Here is a 16,784-nt window from a genome sequence, read left to right as displayed (position 1 = left end):
TCAGGGAGTGATGTCAATGTGTAGCTGATCTTGGTTATAACAACAACTGGAATTGAATATAATCAGGTTGATAGATGCACTGTAAGCCTTTAATACTGAGAGCATTTAAGGTGCCTGAGGAGTGGGATTGAATAAGGTATGCAACATTCCCTGAGTGCCCACAACACTTCAGATTAAAAAGTGATTGGGAAATATTTTTACAAAGTAAACAAACATACAATAAAATATAGACAATAGTAATATGTGGGTAATATGGAGCTCACAGAAATCCTAATGTACATGTAATGTGTAGCATCTTTTCTATTTGAGTTTAACACCACTGGGATAGATAGACCATGGGTCAGTTATTTGTGTCACTGAGAAAGTTACGGGTTTCTTAATGGATGACAAAAGAGGAAGGATTATCAAGTTTGTTTGTATAAGAATGAATGATTTAAAAGAGGTGCCCTTACATTTGGCCCTTTGCGTACACAAAATGGGCAAAAGAATGGTTTCAAATGGAGAGGTATGCAAGGTAGAATATGTTGTCCTCAGGAAAGCGACATTTTTCAATTAAAATCAGATAGTGGAAAGATGGTTGAGAAGTTTGAGTACATAGGATAATTTGGTAATGTGATTTAAAACTAAAAAGAATCTTAAAATCATCTAGTCTGGTGGCAGCTAGGTGGCACAGTGGATAGAGCACTAGCCCTGAACTCAGGAGGACCTGAGTTCAAATCTGGTCTCAGACACTTAACACTTCCTAGATGTGTGACCCTGGGCAAGTCACTTAACCCCAATTGCCTAAACCAAAAATTAAAAAAAAAAAAAAAAATCATCTAGTCTGACACCTTTGTTACATACTGAGACCAAACAGATAAGCCATTTGCCCAAATTTCCACAGATGTTAAGGAGCAAAGCCACAATTAAACAAAGCTCTTCTCTTTCACTTCTTTTCCAAGGAATGGTTAAAATGTATACAGACATTCAGGGCACTATGGAAACCTAGTATAGGGGTGATGATGTAAGTGGAGTGTTTCATTGATCACATGAAGTGACTACTAGATATTTTGTGGATAGATTCTTTCCCCCTCCTCCCCCCCCCCAGCTCCCCAAAGGCAATTGGGGTTAAGTGACTTGCCCAGGGTCACACAGCTAGCATGTGTTAAGTGTCTGAGATCAGATTTGAACTCAGGTCCTCCTGATGTCAGGGCTGGTGCTCTACCCATTGCATCGCCTAACTGCCCCCGATAGATTATTTTTACTCATGTGTCAAGTCATCATGTAACTTAAAATTAAAGCAAGCTCGCCACCTTAGTTTCCTCAGTTGTAAAGGAAAGATTTGGGCTAAGTTACTTCTTTTTTCTTCTAGCTTTAGCATTCTGATTCCATACTTTTTGTCTTGTTATTTCCAATCCACATTAAAGGTTTTGGTAGTTTCGTTGTAAGGTGGTAGGGAAAAACTCTGTAAGCATCTAACTGATGAGATCTTGAATGGTTGTAGGACAGAGAGAAACTAAAGAATTAATTCCTGAGAAGGGAGAAACCACTGATAGAAATCTATTTAGCTCCAAGGTCCCAACGTCAGAGAAGATCCTCCTGTCTGAAATCCAAGTTGTGTCAAACCCTTGAGAACCCACCCTATTTAAAGGTCTTGAGCAGTCTCACTTTGCCATGTCCTGTGAGAAATCCCAGTCATGTCCCTAGGGATAAATTTTCCCTATAAAATCTTCTTATGGACCATACCATGGCTGCTGCCTTCCTTTGGGACAGTCTGCCAAAGCACTCTGACTTGGGGTGCTTTTCTCCTTAGCCCTTCCCCATGCCATGTAGTATCTCTCCTAATTCCACTATAGCTTCTTTACCTCACTTCTCCTCCTTATAGCTAACTAACTCTTTTAGGGTGCTTAAGTCCCTTTCAGGATTTAGCCTGCCAGGTAAGGATATGCCCCAACCTCGTGGGGCACTCCCTTTCTACTGGATGGTGGAACTCGCTGAGATATGCTGCCCATTCTGTTTCATATTTACTTCCCCTATCTATTGTATCCCTTCATTTTGTCTGTAACCTCTTCCCTACATAAATGTATCTTTTACCTAAGAGAATAGTCATTGTGAATTCTTCACATGACTGAAAACCCCCCCAACTTTTGGTGCCAACCATCATCTGGTGTCTACATCACCCACATCACAACCATATGTCTAGCAGTAAGTAATAAATACTTGCTAATTGATTGAAATTCTTTTTTTATTCTGGACATCAGCTAAAATGAGAAATAGCTGGTTTGATTTAAAGTTTGCTCTTAAGAAATCACTTTCTTAAAATCACACTGTCAGTTCTGATAGCAATTGAGGAAAATTTTGATGCATCTTAAAAAGCATTGTTAAGTTCTTTTTTCACATTCTTTCTGATCTCTGGCTGAGGAGTCAATCTAGCAATGGAGGATTGATGAAAGATTTCCAGGTGGAAAAAACCATACATATAAAATATTTTATTTTTCTTCTTGGGTGCTCTTGAGTTTATATAGCCTTTGAGGAGGAATATATCTAAATATGTATCACCTATATTATTCAAGTAAAGCCCTGATGATATGCCACCCAGTACTGTGATCTCATTGTAGCTGTTTTCCCAAGCAGGGCTGGGCCAGGGTGTAACTGGAAGAGAAAGGGCCAAATTGCTGTGAGAAGTTTTGGTGTTGTTGCTCTAATTAGAACTTCAGCATAGGAGAAAAGAGTAACTGTACGAATTGGACCATCTGATTGTTCTGGCCAGCAACCTGTTACCTCTGTGTTTTGGTTTTCTTTTGTAAGGGTGTATTCAGCTTCAGTAATTTTATGCCAGCACCATCTTCTGGAATGTTAGCCTCCTGAAGGTAAAGATTGGATCTTTATACTTTTATTTTAAAGAACTTAGCCTAGTTTTTCATAGGTAGATGTTTTAGCAAATACCATTTGGAAGTAAGAATAATTGATATCTTAAAAGGACTCTTTGCAAAAATAATGTTGATCTATACATTGATCTATCTTTTCACATCTAAACAACCATTTTATTTATTTTTATTTTATTTTTTAATAACTTTTTTATTGACAGAACCCATGCCAGGGTAATTTTTTACAGCATTATCCCTTGCACTCACTTCTGTTCCGATTTTTCCCCTCTCTCCCTCCACCCCCTCCCCTAGATGGCAAGCAGTCCTATACATGTTAAATAGGTTACAGTATATCCTAGATATAATATATGTGTGCAGAACCAAACAGTTCTCTTGTTGCACAGGGAGAATTGGATTCAGAAGGTATAAATAACCCGGGAAGAAAAACAAAAATGCAAGCAGTTTATATTCATTTCCCAGTGTTCTATCTTTGGGTGTAGCTGCTTCTGTCCATCTTTGATCAATTGAAACTGAATTAGCTCTCTTTATCGAAGAGATCCATTTCCATCAAAATACATCCTCATACAGTATCATTGTTGAGGTATATGGTTCTGCTCATTTCACTTAGCATCAGTTCATGTAAGTCTCGCCAATCCTCTCTGTATTCATCCTGCTGATCATTTCTTAAAGAACAATAATATTCCATAACGTTCATATACCACAATTTACTCAACCATTCTCCAATTGATGGGCATCCATTCATTTTCCAGCTTCTAGCCACTACAAACAGGGCTGCCACAAACATTTTGGCACATACAGGTCTCTTTCCCTTCTTTAGTATCTCTTTCGGGTATAAGCTCAGTAGTAACACTGATGGATCAAAGGGTATGGACATTTTGATAACTTTTTGAGCATACTTCCAAATTGCTCTCCAGAATGGCTGGATGTTAAACAACCATTTTAACTAAGATATTAACATTACTATGTTGATCTATACATTGATCTATACATTTATTTACCTTTTCACATCTAAACAACCATTTTTAAAAAAATTTTTATTTAATAATTACTTTATATTGACAAAATCCATGCCAGGGTAATTTTTTTTTACAACATTATCCCTTGCACTTGTTTCTGTTCCGATTTTTTTCCCCTCCCTCCCTCCACTCCCTCCCCTAGATGGCAAGCAGTCCTTTATATGTTGGATATGTTGCAGTATATCCTAGATACAATATATGTTTGCAGAACCGAACAGTTCTCTTGTTGCATAGGGAGAATTGGATTCAGAAGGTATAAATAACCTGGGAAGAAAAACAAAAATGCAGATAGTTCACATTCGTTTCTCAGTGTTCTTTCTTTGGGTGTAGCTGCTTTTATCCATTATTTATCAATTGAAACTCAGTTAGGTCTCTTTGTCAAAGAAATCCACTTCCATCAAAATATGTCCTCATACAATATCGTTGTCGAAGTGTATAATGATCTCCTGGTTCTGCTCATTTCACTTAGCATCAGTTCATGTAAGTCTAGCCAGTCCTCTCTGTATTCATCCTGCTGGTCATTTCTTACAGAACAATAATATTCCATAACATTCATATACCACAATTTACCCAGCCATTCTCCAATTGATGGGCATCCATTCATTTTCCAGTTTCTAGCCACTACAAATAGGGCTGCAAACATTTTGGCACATACAGGTCCCTTTCCCTTCTTTAGTATTTCTTTGGGATATAAGCCCAATAGAAACACTGCTGGATCAAAGGGTATGCACAATTTGATAATTTTTTGGGCATAATTCCAGATTGCTCTCCAGAATGGTTGGATTCGTTCACAGCTCCACCAACAATGCATTAGTGTCCCAGTTTTCCCGCATCCCCTCCAACATTCCTCATTATTTTTTCCTGTCATCTTAGCCAATCTGACAGGTGTGTAGTGGTATCTCAGAGTTGTCTTAATTTGCATTTCTCTGATCAATAATGATTTGGAACACTCTTTCATATGAGTGGTAATAGTTTCAATTTCATCCTCTGAAAATTGTCTGTTCATATCCTTTGACCATTTATCAATTGGAGAATGGCTTGATTTCTTATAAATTTGAGTCAGTTCTCTATATATTTTGGAAATGAGGCCTTTATCAGAACCTTTAACTGTGAAGATGTTTTCCCAGTTTGTTGCTTCCCTTCTAATTTTGTTTGCATTAGTTTTGTTTGTACAAAGGCTTTTTAATTTGATGTAATCAAAATTTTCTATTTTGTGATCAGTAATGGTCTCTAGTTCATCTTTGGTCACAAATTTCTTTCTCCTCCACAAGTCTGAGAGATAAACTATTCTTTGTTCCTCTAATTTATTTATAATCTCGTTCTTTATGCCTAGGTCATGGACCCATTTTGATCTTATCTTGGTATATGGTGTTAAGTGTGGGTCCATGCCTAATTTCTGCCATACTAATTTCCAATTATCCCAGCAGTTTTTATCAAATAATGAATTCTTTTCCCAGAAGTTAGGGGCTTTGGGTTTGTCAAACACTAGATTGCTATAGTTGACTATTCTGTCTTGTGAACCTAACCTTTTCCACTGATCCACTAATCTATTTCTTAGCCAATACCAAATGGTTTTGGTGACTGCTGCTTTATAATATAATTTTAGATCAGGTACAGCTAGGCCACCTTTATTTGATTTTTTTTTTCATTAATTCCCTTGAGATTCTCGACTTTTTATTGTTCCATATGAATTTTGTTGTTATTTTTTCTAGATCATAAAAATATTTTCTTGGAAGTCTGATTGGTATAGCACTAAATAAATAGATTAGTTTAGGGAGTATTGTCATCTTTATTATATTCGCTCGGCCGATCCAAGAGCGCTTAATATTTTTCCAATTATTTAAGTCTGATTTTATTTGTGTGGAGACTTTTTTATAATTTTGCTCATGTAATTCCTGACTTTCCTTTGGTAGATAGATTGCCAAATATTTTATGGTATCAACAGTTATTCTGAATGGAATTTCTCTTTGTATCTCTTGCTGTTGGGTTTTGTTGGTTAAACAACCATTTTAACTAAGATATTTCTTGGTTTTTTTTTTTTTTCTTTTAATTATACTATGCTCAATTTCTGAACCAGACAACTTAATGATACCTAGTATGCATACTTCTTTTTTTTTTTAAATAGCCTTTTATTTACAAGTTATATGTATGGGTAATTTTACAGCATTGACAATTGCCAAACCTTTTGTTCCAATATTCTCCCTACTACTCCTCCACCCCCTCCCCTAGATGGCAGGATGACCAGTAGATGTTAAATATATTAAAGTATAAATTAGATACACAATAAATATACATGATCAAACCGTTATTTTGCTGTACAAAAAGAATCAGACTCTGAAATATTGTACAATTAGCCTGTGAAGGAAATCCAAAATGCTGGCAGGCAAAAATATGGGTTTTGGGAATTCAATGTAATGGTTCTTGGTCATCTCCCCGAGTTCTTTCGCTGGGCGTAGCTGGTTCAGTTCATTATTGTTCCATTGGAACTGGTTTGGTTCATCTCATTGCTGAGGATGGCCAGGTCCATCAGAATTGGTCATCCTTATAGTATTGTTGTTGAAGTATATAATGATCTCCTGGCCCTGCTCATTTCACTCAGCATCAGTTTGTGTAAGTCTCTCCAGGCCTTTCTGAAATCATCCTGTTGGTCATTTCTTACCAAATAATAATATTCCATAATATTCATATACCACAATTTATTCAGCCATTCTCCAATTGATGGGCATCTACTCAGTTTCCAGTTTCTGGACACTACAAAGAGGGTTTGTGCATACTTCTTTAAGCATTTTGTAAAGAAATATAAAAAATGTTATAATGTTGAAGAACATGGACTACATTAAAGAAGCTCTGGAAAAAGAAAACTGCCACAGATATTTAGATTTGGGCTTTATTTTTTTAATTTACAAGTCTTTGGTTTTTGGAGATTTTTTTTTTTTTTTGACAGGAGTCTCTGCTTTGAGTCCTATATGCTAGATTCTTCTGCAATTTAGAGCACACATATTAGCATGGACTATGAAGGACATGGGTTTAAATCTTTGTTTTCAGTGAGAGAATTTTCTTTCTCTTGTTCCATTCCTTTTTCTGCCATTTCTCTAATTCATTTTGAAGCTTTCTTTTCAAAACATTTTTCAGTCAGACAAGAAAGGCTGACTTGGATGTTAATGTTAATCTTAATGAATTGAATAAGTTGCAGTTGAGTAACCCAGCATCTGAAAACATATACAATAAATGGGGCCAATTCATGATGGTTCAGAGAATCAAGAGTCCATCTTTTGAATCACTATTGTCCCTTTAACAGTTTGTTTCTGCTTCCTTACTTCTTTCTCTTGAATAGTTTCATTTCTATATTAATAGAATGTACTCAGTTATATGCTATGAGGAGATACTTCTTATAGCAAATCTTGTAAACTACTCATATCTTCCCATCAGTCTTTTTAAAGGATGTAAATTAGGTCAAGGTTAAAGTTGTGTGCATTTTAGAGGGTTTCAGAAGTTGAAGTAAGAAAATGAATACAATAAAAAGATCTGTAATAAGCACAAGACTATATTATAATGTGAACTATATTGAGGAATTAGAAACTGCTGAAATAACAAGAAAATATTTAGTACATAATAAGTAAAAATAATAGAAAAATTGCTTAAATATAAGGGCATGAATTCAATGTAAAAACCGTTCAGAATTTTGGTGTAGAGAAATGATGTTTTAATTCACTATCCTTACGAACTGTTTTGGTAATAATAACTGATATTTATATTGTACTTAAAGGTTTATGAAGCACTTTACATATATTATTCAGTTTGGTTTTCAAAATAACCTTTTGAGGTAGGTACTCAGGGTATCATTTTATAGATGAGGAAGCTGAGTTTAAGAAAGATAAGTAACTTCCTTATGATCACAAAATGAGAAATTATGGAAGTGGGCTATAAATCCAGGTCTCTCTCAAATGCAAAATTATTTTTAATACATTTCACAGCCTAAATTAAACACTACATCTAGTTTTTAGAAGAAGTCTTATCTTCTTTTAGAGCCTGCTTAAGGTTCTCTAAACAAGAAGGAATAACTAATCTTTGCTTGTCAGATACTTGTCTGAATTGTGCTGTGAAACTGCTGGTTCTACATATTTTTAAAATATCTCTTTTGGGAATAAATTACTCTATGTATTTAGCAAGGTTAATGTGACAGTAAAATTGCTCCAGTGGTTGTGCAAGTGATTACAATACCTTTTGTAGAGAGAGGAAACAAAACTTACAAAATTTATGAGAAATTTGGTCATACTTTTTGTGGAGAAGTGGTTACTAGTTACTTTTTTGAAAGAAAATGATTTGAAAGGAAATGAAATGAGAAAAAACTACTATTTTCTTAACCAAAAAATGAGTTAAGCAACATTAATCCTTTTTACAATTAGATTACTGTATCCTAGTTTCAGGGGTGAGTCTATTAATTCAATTGCCAGATTTTTAAAGAGGTTCATTCTTATAAATGAGAAAGAAAAAAAAAGGTAAAAAACAATAAGTCAAAATTGAAAGCATTATATTATTTTATATTTAGTTAACTGGCATTTAAAATTTGCGAACCCATTAGAACAGAGGAACATTTCACTAGTTAAGAGTTATACTTGGAAATCATGTTCTTATAATGTCATTCCCTGGTTTGCCATTGACTGACTTAGAGTTTTGACTAAATCCTTAACCTTTCTGTGGTTTAATTTTGTTTTTCCTTCTGTAAGAATGAGGAATAGTCAATTTGTGAAGTATTTTTTGAGAATTTTTTGGACAAGTTTATTTAACCAGTAAGAAAAAAGACATTTTAATATGACTTGTATTCATTTTCCTGCTACAGACTTGTTTGGTAGTCTTGGACAAATTTCTTGTTTTCTCATCTTAAAAACAGGATTAATAACAGTGGCATATGAAAGAGATGGTGATGTTTTGTAATATCGTTTTTAAAAATGCTCATGATTACATATTGTAATATTTAGAGTATCTCAAGTTTAAGTCTAGTTTTCATTCCTCTGCTGGTTTTGTTTTTTTATTGTTATTCTTTTTAGATGACACCTCTGATGTCTATTTCTTTCCCTTTTCTCTTTAGTGGTATGTGTGCAACAGAGAGCAATTATGTGAATCACTTCAGCCTGTCTTTGTCCAGAGTTACCTAGATCAAGGAACACAGATCTTCTTAAACAACAGCATTGAGAAATCGGGCTGGCTGTTTATTCAACTGTATCACTCTTTTGTGTCATCTGTTTTTAGCCTGTTTATGTCTAGAACATCAATCAATGGGTAAGTGAAATGATGGTACTTTTTCCTTAAGGTTGAAAAAAATTAGTTTCTATTAACTAGTCAGAATCTAGTGGTTATGCTCTTGCTTTGGCAAGTAGATACAAATACCCAATTCTTCTTTATATTTATATTGATATCTTTACCTGATCATCATTTATTCTAGTGGCAATAATCGCCAACCTATATAGTCGCTCCAGTACAGGCATTTCCATGACAGGCTGAAGTAGAATAGAAAAAAGGATCATTTTTACCTTGACTTTTAAATTTCAGTGAGATAAGAATAATTCTGGAATCTAAATGATCAGTTAAAGATCATTTTTTAAAAAAATGATAGTCAATTTAAAGAGACGGATTCTCTCTTTCTCTGAAACTCTGGCCCAAGTTCAGCCATAGTTTTATAGATTCTTATTCTGTAGCCTTTTAATTTTGTTAATCTTGAAAAAACCTCAGTAGTGTTTTTCTTATCCTTTCTTGACTCAGTTTTCACATGTAGTCATAGCCCTCAAAATTGGAAAGCCAAGGAAAGAAAAATGATTTTTTTAATGCTGAAAAGTACTGTGTGAGTTACTACCTGTGGTGGTGCTCCCAAGTACTTTGCTACTAAAATCTTATGTACAAGCTGTCATAGTTCACGTTTATTTTGCCAGCTTATCATCTGATTCTTGAACATGGCCCCAGATACCCTAACTCATTTCCCAGGTTCCTTTACTTGATTTTATTCTTTGTTTCTAATGGATTGCCTGAGGTTTATATAGTCTCAGTAGTGACTAGGTCATAAAAGTTTCTCTTTTAAATTAACCTTTTCTTAGTGTGTACTCTATAAGACTTCTGTCCTATGTTGATTTTTCTTTCTTTTGAAAGCCAGTTCTGGCAGTTTAATCAGAACCTCTATGGCACAGGAGGGAAAACCTCTTAGTTTTAAGAAAGTGAGGAAGTGTAGTGTATCGAGAGATCCCTTAGGTTTCCCTGATCCTTCAGATATTTGGTATACTCCTTTTATAAAAATTACTTGCTTTAGTTACTGTTCCCTCAGTTAAAGATAATTCAGACGATTTCAGAAGATCTTATATACTACTAAGATTTCCCTCTAGGATTTGCTTTCCCTAAAGATTTAACTTCACCTTCTAGAAGTCCAGCAAGTACTGTACAGACATTGATGATGTCAGCAAAAAAGAACACTTTAAAAAAAATAATAACTTAGTCTTTAAATATGTGAGAAGATATTACAAGGAAGAAGAAAATACTCTCCTGTAAAAGAGACCAGGAAACCAATTTATGTTGTTTTTTAAAATCTTAAATTGTGGCAAAAGTTTATTAAGAAAATTTGTCATTTTAAAGGGTGTTTAGTTATTGGAATAAAAATCAACTATTTATTATTGAGTCATCAACTAGTTGGAAGTAGAAGTTGCATCTTTGTAGTTAAGGTCAAAAGATAACCATCCTCTTCTGCTACCTATCTTGTTCTTTATTGTTTTCACATCAGAAAGAGAATATGGGACTGAGTGAACCATAGATTAGCCAGGTAGTGCATTTGGTTCTCAAAAAACAAAAACATCAGGAAAAATACATTTTTAAAAATCTCCATTCATGAAGAATTTGATCCTTTTTAGCTTTGACTCTGCTAATTAATTTATATGCTATCTTTTTTGTGTGTTTAAGCATGGTATTAATCCTCCATAGAAAATCTCTGTCTAAGTTGTATTCAGCCTCATTGAGTTGTGGCAGTGACCTTGAGTTCTATAAAATGAAAGAAGTGACCAGGTGCTTTACTGGTACAGACAGTGAGGTACAAACTCTGGCAAGGACCCAAACAAGCGAGGAATGTTTGATAATGTGGGCCCAGCAATAGATTACCATCATTCACCCAGCCTTTTTAACTACTAAGAAGTTCATTACCAGAATGTCAGCTATTAGATGATGTGTTTGGGTTTTGGGAGTTTTTTTGGTCATGATGATTGAGAAAGCAAATAAAATACAAATCTCAGTCTTGCACAATTTCTCCTTTACTTCAGAATTAAAGTAGTGGAGTAGCCCTCCTATATAGGGCCAAGGGTGCCAAGAATCTCAATAGAATTTAGATTTTTTTCAAAGGGTTTTATTTGGGTATTCATTATATGATCTTTGTTCAACAACCACTTAGTTACTAGAGCTACTGAACTACATCCATCTTGACATTTTCTTTATAAATGAAATCAGAGGATCAGGCCAATTCATGGGCTCTTGTTGGAGAAGAGGATAAAGGAGCCAGAGCTGGTTACATCATTGAAGTTCAAGAAATATAATTTCATGGGACACTTGGTTGTCATGCAGTGTTCATAATGGCCATTAGTAAACAACTCACCATGAAAATAATCATAACTTTTGTGCCAACACTTGTTGCCAAACTTGAAGACAAAGATAATATTTAAAGAACTTGGTAAAACCCTTCAAACTAAATCAGCATATGTATCTTGATTTTTGAGGACTCCATTATGAAAGTGGGCACAGCAGAGAATGGCAAAGATTATGTTGGAAAATATTACTTAGTTCATGGAAGAAGCTAACAGATTTACCTCAAAAGGTTAAAGATGTATAGGTATTCCTTAAATAAGACAACTCTTAAAAATATTAAAATCATATGAGACTCTAGGACAAATGCAACCATGGAGATAAATTTGTTAGATGATGAATAACTATCGATATAAATTGAGACATACAACAAATAGCTTCATCTAAAGTGTTTCCTATTATCCTGGAAGAGGTCCTGCACAGAGTCCTAATAATAGAAAGATTTTTTTTTTCTTGATAGAGTGAGATTCTCCATTTGCTCCTTTTATAATAAAACAATAGTTTAGTTGCATTGGAGTCCTGGAATATTATAGGGTCTCCTCAATGAGAATCACAATCATTGGAAAGAGACAGACTCAGTCATCTACACTGGAAAAACAAAATGAATGAACAGAAGTGTATTTCCAAATTGCAATATGCAGCTAATTCATCAGGAAGTATATCATGGATGGATCCTGCAAACAAACAACGAATTTGACCTAGAATTGAGGAGGAAATAGGACTGGATCATTTGTTGGAAATTATTCGGTGCTTTCAATGATTCCAATCTGATAGTTGCCACAACAGTTTATCAAAATATCACTATTCTCCTCATAAATAACATATACCTTTGAATCATGCAATATGATCTCAGAAGAATCATAACTGACCCAAAGAACACTGGAAAGATGCATAGTGTATCTTAGTAGACTTGTAGCATAAAAGCAATGATAATATGTTATAAGTGGCATAAAACATATCATCAGGGACATGTATTTCTGCAAAAGAAGATAGGCTGGTTCCATAGCAATTGTGCTCTAGGATAAATTGTCAGCTCAAATAATGCATTGGATATTTGTGGATTATTTTAAAAAAAACCAAAGGATGGTTTATTATGAAAGATTTATGAAAAAACTGAGGCAAAAATTGCAAAAGATGAAAAGGTTTATGATTGCATTGATGCAAGCACATATCCATCAAATAACAGTTGGGGACATTTCAAGAAAGGAAGCAGATAGCAACTTGTTCTTGGGTTGTATAACAAATTAGTGGTGGAATTTGAAAAAAAAAAAAAGTTTGATTCACTTCTGTGATATCTTTTGGTTGGACATCAACCCAATTATCTTAAGGTAAGACAAAGGTCCTGGTACTATCTGTGAGGCTAGTCAAATATGGGGATCTGATGAACAGGATTGGCCCGAAATACAATTTATTTCCTTTCCTACATCCACCCCCTCAGGTTTCCTAATATTTGAAGTGATCTGGTCTCTATCATCATAGGGCATCACCCTGCAAACCAGAAACAATAAATACTCCCTGTATACTGTGCTAGCTAGTTCTTGTCTTTCCTTCTTGTAATTTAGCTGTCATTTGCTAAGGGGAGAACCTCTTTGCTGCTACTTTTTGGTCTTTAAAATAAAGTTTTTTCCTGACTTTATTTATTTATTTTTTTGCTTTCTTTTCCATTATGCTCTATGTTTAACACACTCCTTTTTTCATACTAGACCTTTATGCATTTTGCTTTTGTGTCTATGTATCTGTGTACATGCTTAAAATATCAGTTATTTTTATTGTGTTTGTTTCATGCCCAGTTTCTTCCGAAAGATACTGGATCCCTGACCTTTTCATCAGTACTGAGTGAGACCTTACAGTTCTTAATGGTACTGACCAGTACTTATACTCTTGATGATCTGGGCCAGGAAGAGGAGAAACACTGCTTTTCTCATTGCTGCTTTGACCTCATTGTTCCATGTCACTCAACAGTCTTTGCTTTTTTGAGAATTTCTCCATTTGTCCACATGAACTTTTTGGACTTCTTGTCTCAATCTTTGAGACAAGCCTCTAAGTTACTCCATTTTTTCAAAGAGTTTAATACTTGATTAAAATCTTCTTTCCATGTGAGACCTGCCTGTCATATTTGGGGATTTTGTTGTACAAGTTGATGTCCTTACAAATACTTTGACTTTCTTCATCTGCCTCAACTTCCATGTTCTATCTTTAGAGCTAGAAGGGACCTGAACCTCCACTTTGGCCACCCAAAAGGTGCTTTCACTGTAACCCATAATAACTAACATTCATGATCTTGAACATTGTTGGACAACAACTCCATCTTTTCTCCCTTAAAGCCTTATGCTGAATTCCTTCATTTTTTAGACATTGTTATTGTTGTCTTCTCAAGTCCTAAATCCTGGGTTATCCCACTCATTTGCTGCTAAATATTGCTTGAAGAAGTCATTCAATCTTGCTAGCAGGTGTTACTAAATATGTATATTTATTAACTTCATCTGAATCCTCACTGCTGCACAACAATTCTTTGATCAGATGGACTTTATAATCATATCTGAAGAAACAGTTTCAAAATTTCTCTTTTTTCTTCAAGCCTTCCAGGTCACCACCTTTCTCATCCCCTCCTCAGAATAGAATTCTTGTTTTTATTAAGAAAATTGAGACTCTTTGTTGATTTTGCCTTCTTTCTTAACCCATAGCATAAAATCTTTTTACGTCATTCCTTATTCTCTCTAGCTTTGTTTTCTAGACCTTGACATTGTAGACTAGTGCCTTCTCTTTAGTATTCTTTCCTCTGTAGATTTTTGTGTTTTAAATTTTTTTTCTTAGTTCTCCCCCTACCTTCTTGCCACTTCTTTACTGGATCATCATTCATGTCCCATTTTTTTTGCATGGGTTAGAACTCTGTTTCAGAATATAATTTCTTTTCTCTCTAGTTGATTATATTTGCTCTCATGGATTTGCTTATCATTTCTGTGTGGGTGATGCCCACATCTGTATACCCAGCTTTAGTCCACATTACCTGCTACATACAGTTCCTACTTCACTTGGATGTCTCTTCGGACATCTCAGTTGAAATACTGTATTATTGTAGAATAGTGGAAATGACCCAGACTCTGAAGTCAGAAAATTTAGTTTCAAATCCTTCCTTTAACATTTATTTGACCTTCAGAAAGTCATTTAACCTTTCTGGGTCTCAATTTCCTCATTTATAAAATGAAGTAGAATAGCATCTGATATCCCATATGTTCTAAGAGCTCTGTTATTCTATTTTCCAAAGAGAATTTATTAACTTTCTCCCTCAGCTTACCTTTCTTCTTGATTTTTCCCTATTCTCAAGGTCATCAGATTTTTTTCTAGTTGTCCACATTCCTGCCGAAGAAGTCATCCTTTACCCTCAGTTTTGCCAGTTGTACTTATGTGTCATCTCTCATATATGTCAGCCTTTCTTCTTGCACACTGTCTCCTTGGTTCCAGTCCATGCTCTTCCTTTTCCTAAGCCAGTATTCATACAACTGCCAAATTGATGTTTCTAAAATACTATTCAGATCATGTCACTGCTGTGCTCAGAAAGCTTCAATAACTGTTCCTGTGAGGATAAAATATCACATACAGTATAGTACAGTAGGAGGAACACTTAATTTGGAATTGGAGGTATCGGTTTTAAATGCTACTTCTATCATTTGTTGCATGTATGACTTTGGGGATGCCTCTCTGGGCCCACATTTTTTCATCCGCAAAATGAGACAGGATGACTGCTAATGCCCCTTCTAGCATAAAATGCATGATCCTGTGATCTTCTTTTGGTGTTTGAGGCCTTTTATAATCTGTCTCTGTGCAACCTTTCCATATTAATTTCACATTTTTTTCTCATGTACTTTTATGTTCCATCTAGGATTGGCCTACTTGTTTTATTTCTCATCTCTATGCCTCAGTCCAGACTGTCCCATGACAGGAATGCTTTCCATCTTCTAATCTCTTTTTTATTCAAGATTCAGTTCTAGAGTCACTTTTTACAAAAGATCTTTCCCATTTCTGTTAGTTAAGATTCTTACTTGATCTAAGGAAATATCTTTATGTAAATTTTATATTTACTTGTGTATACTATTTCTCTCCCCTTCCCCTCTCTCCTAATCACCCCTCCCCCAGCCCGGTCCCAGTAGAACTAACTCCCTGGAGGTCAAGGACTACTGTTGAGTTTTAGTGTTTATATACCCAAAACTTAGAACAATGTCTTTCATATAATCAATACCCAATAAATATCTTATCAAGTTTTTTCCTTTGATTCTGTTTAGCTTTTTTTCTTAAATGTATGCTATCCATTTTGTGATTGATTTGAATTTTTAGAGTTAAGACTTATTTCTTCTTATTCTTTTTACTTTTCCTTCTTTGTCTTTGAAATTCTATTGCATCCATCTTAATCTTTCATGTGTTCTCTTTTATTCACTTCAGAATTTATTCTTTTTTGTTAACATTTTCTAAATTACAAATAAGTCCAAAAGGCTTCCACAGGTGGGGTCGGTAGGTAATATATTAATTATTTTTTTTTCACAGAATATTCCATTTTTATCTTTGTATTTCAGGTTGCTAGGAAGAGGCTCAATGTTTGTGTTTTCACCAGATCAGTTTCAGAGACTACTTAAAATAAATCCAGACTGGAAAACGCACAGACTCCTTGATTTAGGTGCTGGAGATGGAGAAGTCACTAAAATTATGAGCCCTCATTTTGAAGAAATCTATGCCACTGAGTTGTCTGAAACTATGATCTGGCAGCTTCAGAAAAAGAAATACAGGTATATGTTTAAGAAGTGATATTGTGAATATTTTTCCTTGAAAGATGTGTTTTTTTAAGTATAAGAACTAAGAGGTATGTGTGTGTGTAAATATTTTATTTTTTATCTGTGTATCCTGATGATGGGAAATTTCTGTTCTTGACAGCATGTCTTAGAAAATCTTATTCCAAAAATCTAGTTTAGTTTTACTACAGTGTTGTCTGACAGACAGGATTAATGAAGAGATACCTATGAGGATTTCCTGTAAGTTTCAACTAAAAGTAAGTCATGAGAGGCAGAGTGAGAGGAAGGAATTAAATCTAGCTTGTCACTATTTCTTCTCCACAGTACCTGTCTGAATTTTGATTGGTAAAGCTAAGAAAAAGTCACAATGAATAATGTTTCCAACCTAGGGCAGCTTATAAAGACAAGACAAAGAGGTCTGTAAGACATTGGAGACAGTAACTAGCCAGGAGCAAATGCAGTGTTGGCAGCTACAAGGAGCATTTTAGAACCCAGGGACAGAAAAAGGGCTC

At 34.8% G+C, this 16,784-nt stretch overlaps 1 protein-coding gene across 4 annotated transcripts in view; it reads left to right on the top strand.

Moving 5' to 3' along the window:
- The window catches only part of METTL9 (methyltransferase like 9), a 63,021-nt gene that overhangs the window by 12,682 nt on the left and 33,555 nt on the right, over nt 1–16,784 (top strand). For all 4 annotated transcript variants that reach the window (XM_052001026.1, XM_052001016.1, XM_052001042.1 and 1 more), the window contains 2 exons: nt 8,973–9,163; nt 16,060–16,269. In XM_052001026.1, coding sequence (XP_051856986.1) covers nt 8,973–9,163; nt 16,060–16,269 — 401 coding nt within the window. The remainder of the gene's footprint in view (nt 1–8,972; nt 9,164–16,059; nt 16,270–16,784) is intronic.

Source organism: Antechinus flavipes, chromosome 1, assembly GCF_016432865.1.
Source record: "Antechinus flavipes isolate AdamAnt ecotype Samford, QLD, Australia chromosome 1, AdamAnt_v2, whole genome shotgun sequence".
NCBI lineage: Eukaryota > Metazoa > Chordata > Mammalia > Dasyuromorphia > Dasyuridae > Antechinus > Antechinus flavipes.
Note: the sequence above shows the minus strand (reverse complement) of the source record. Positions and strands in the feature narration are given on the sequence as shown.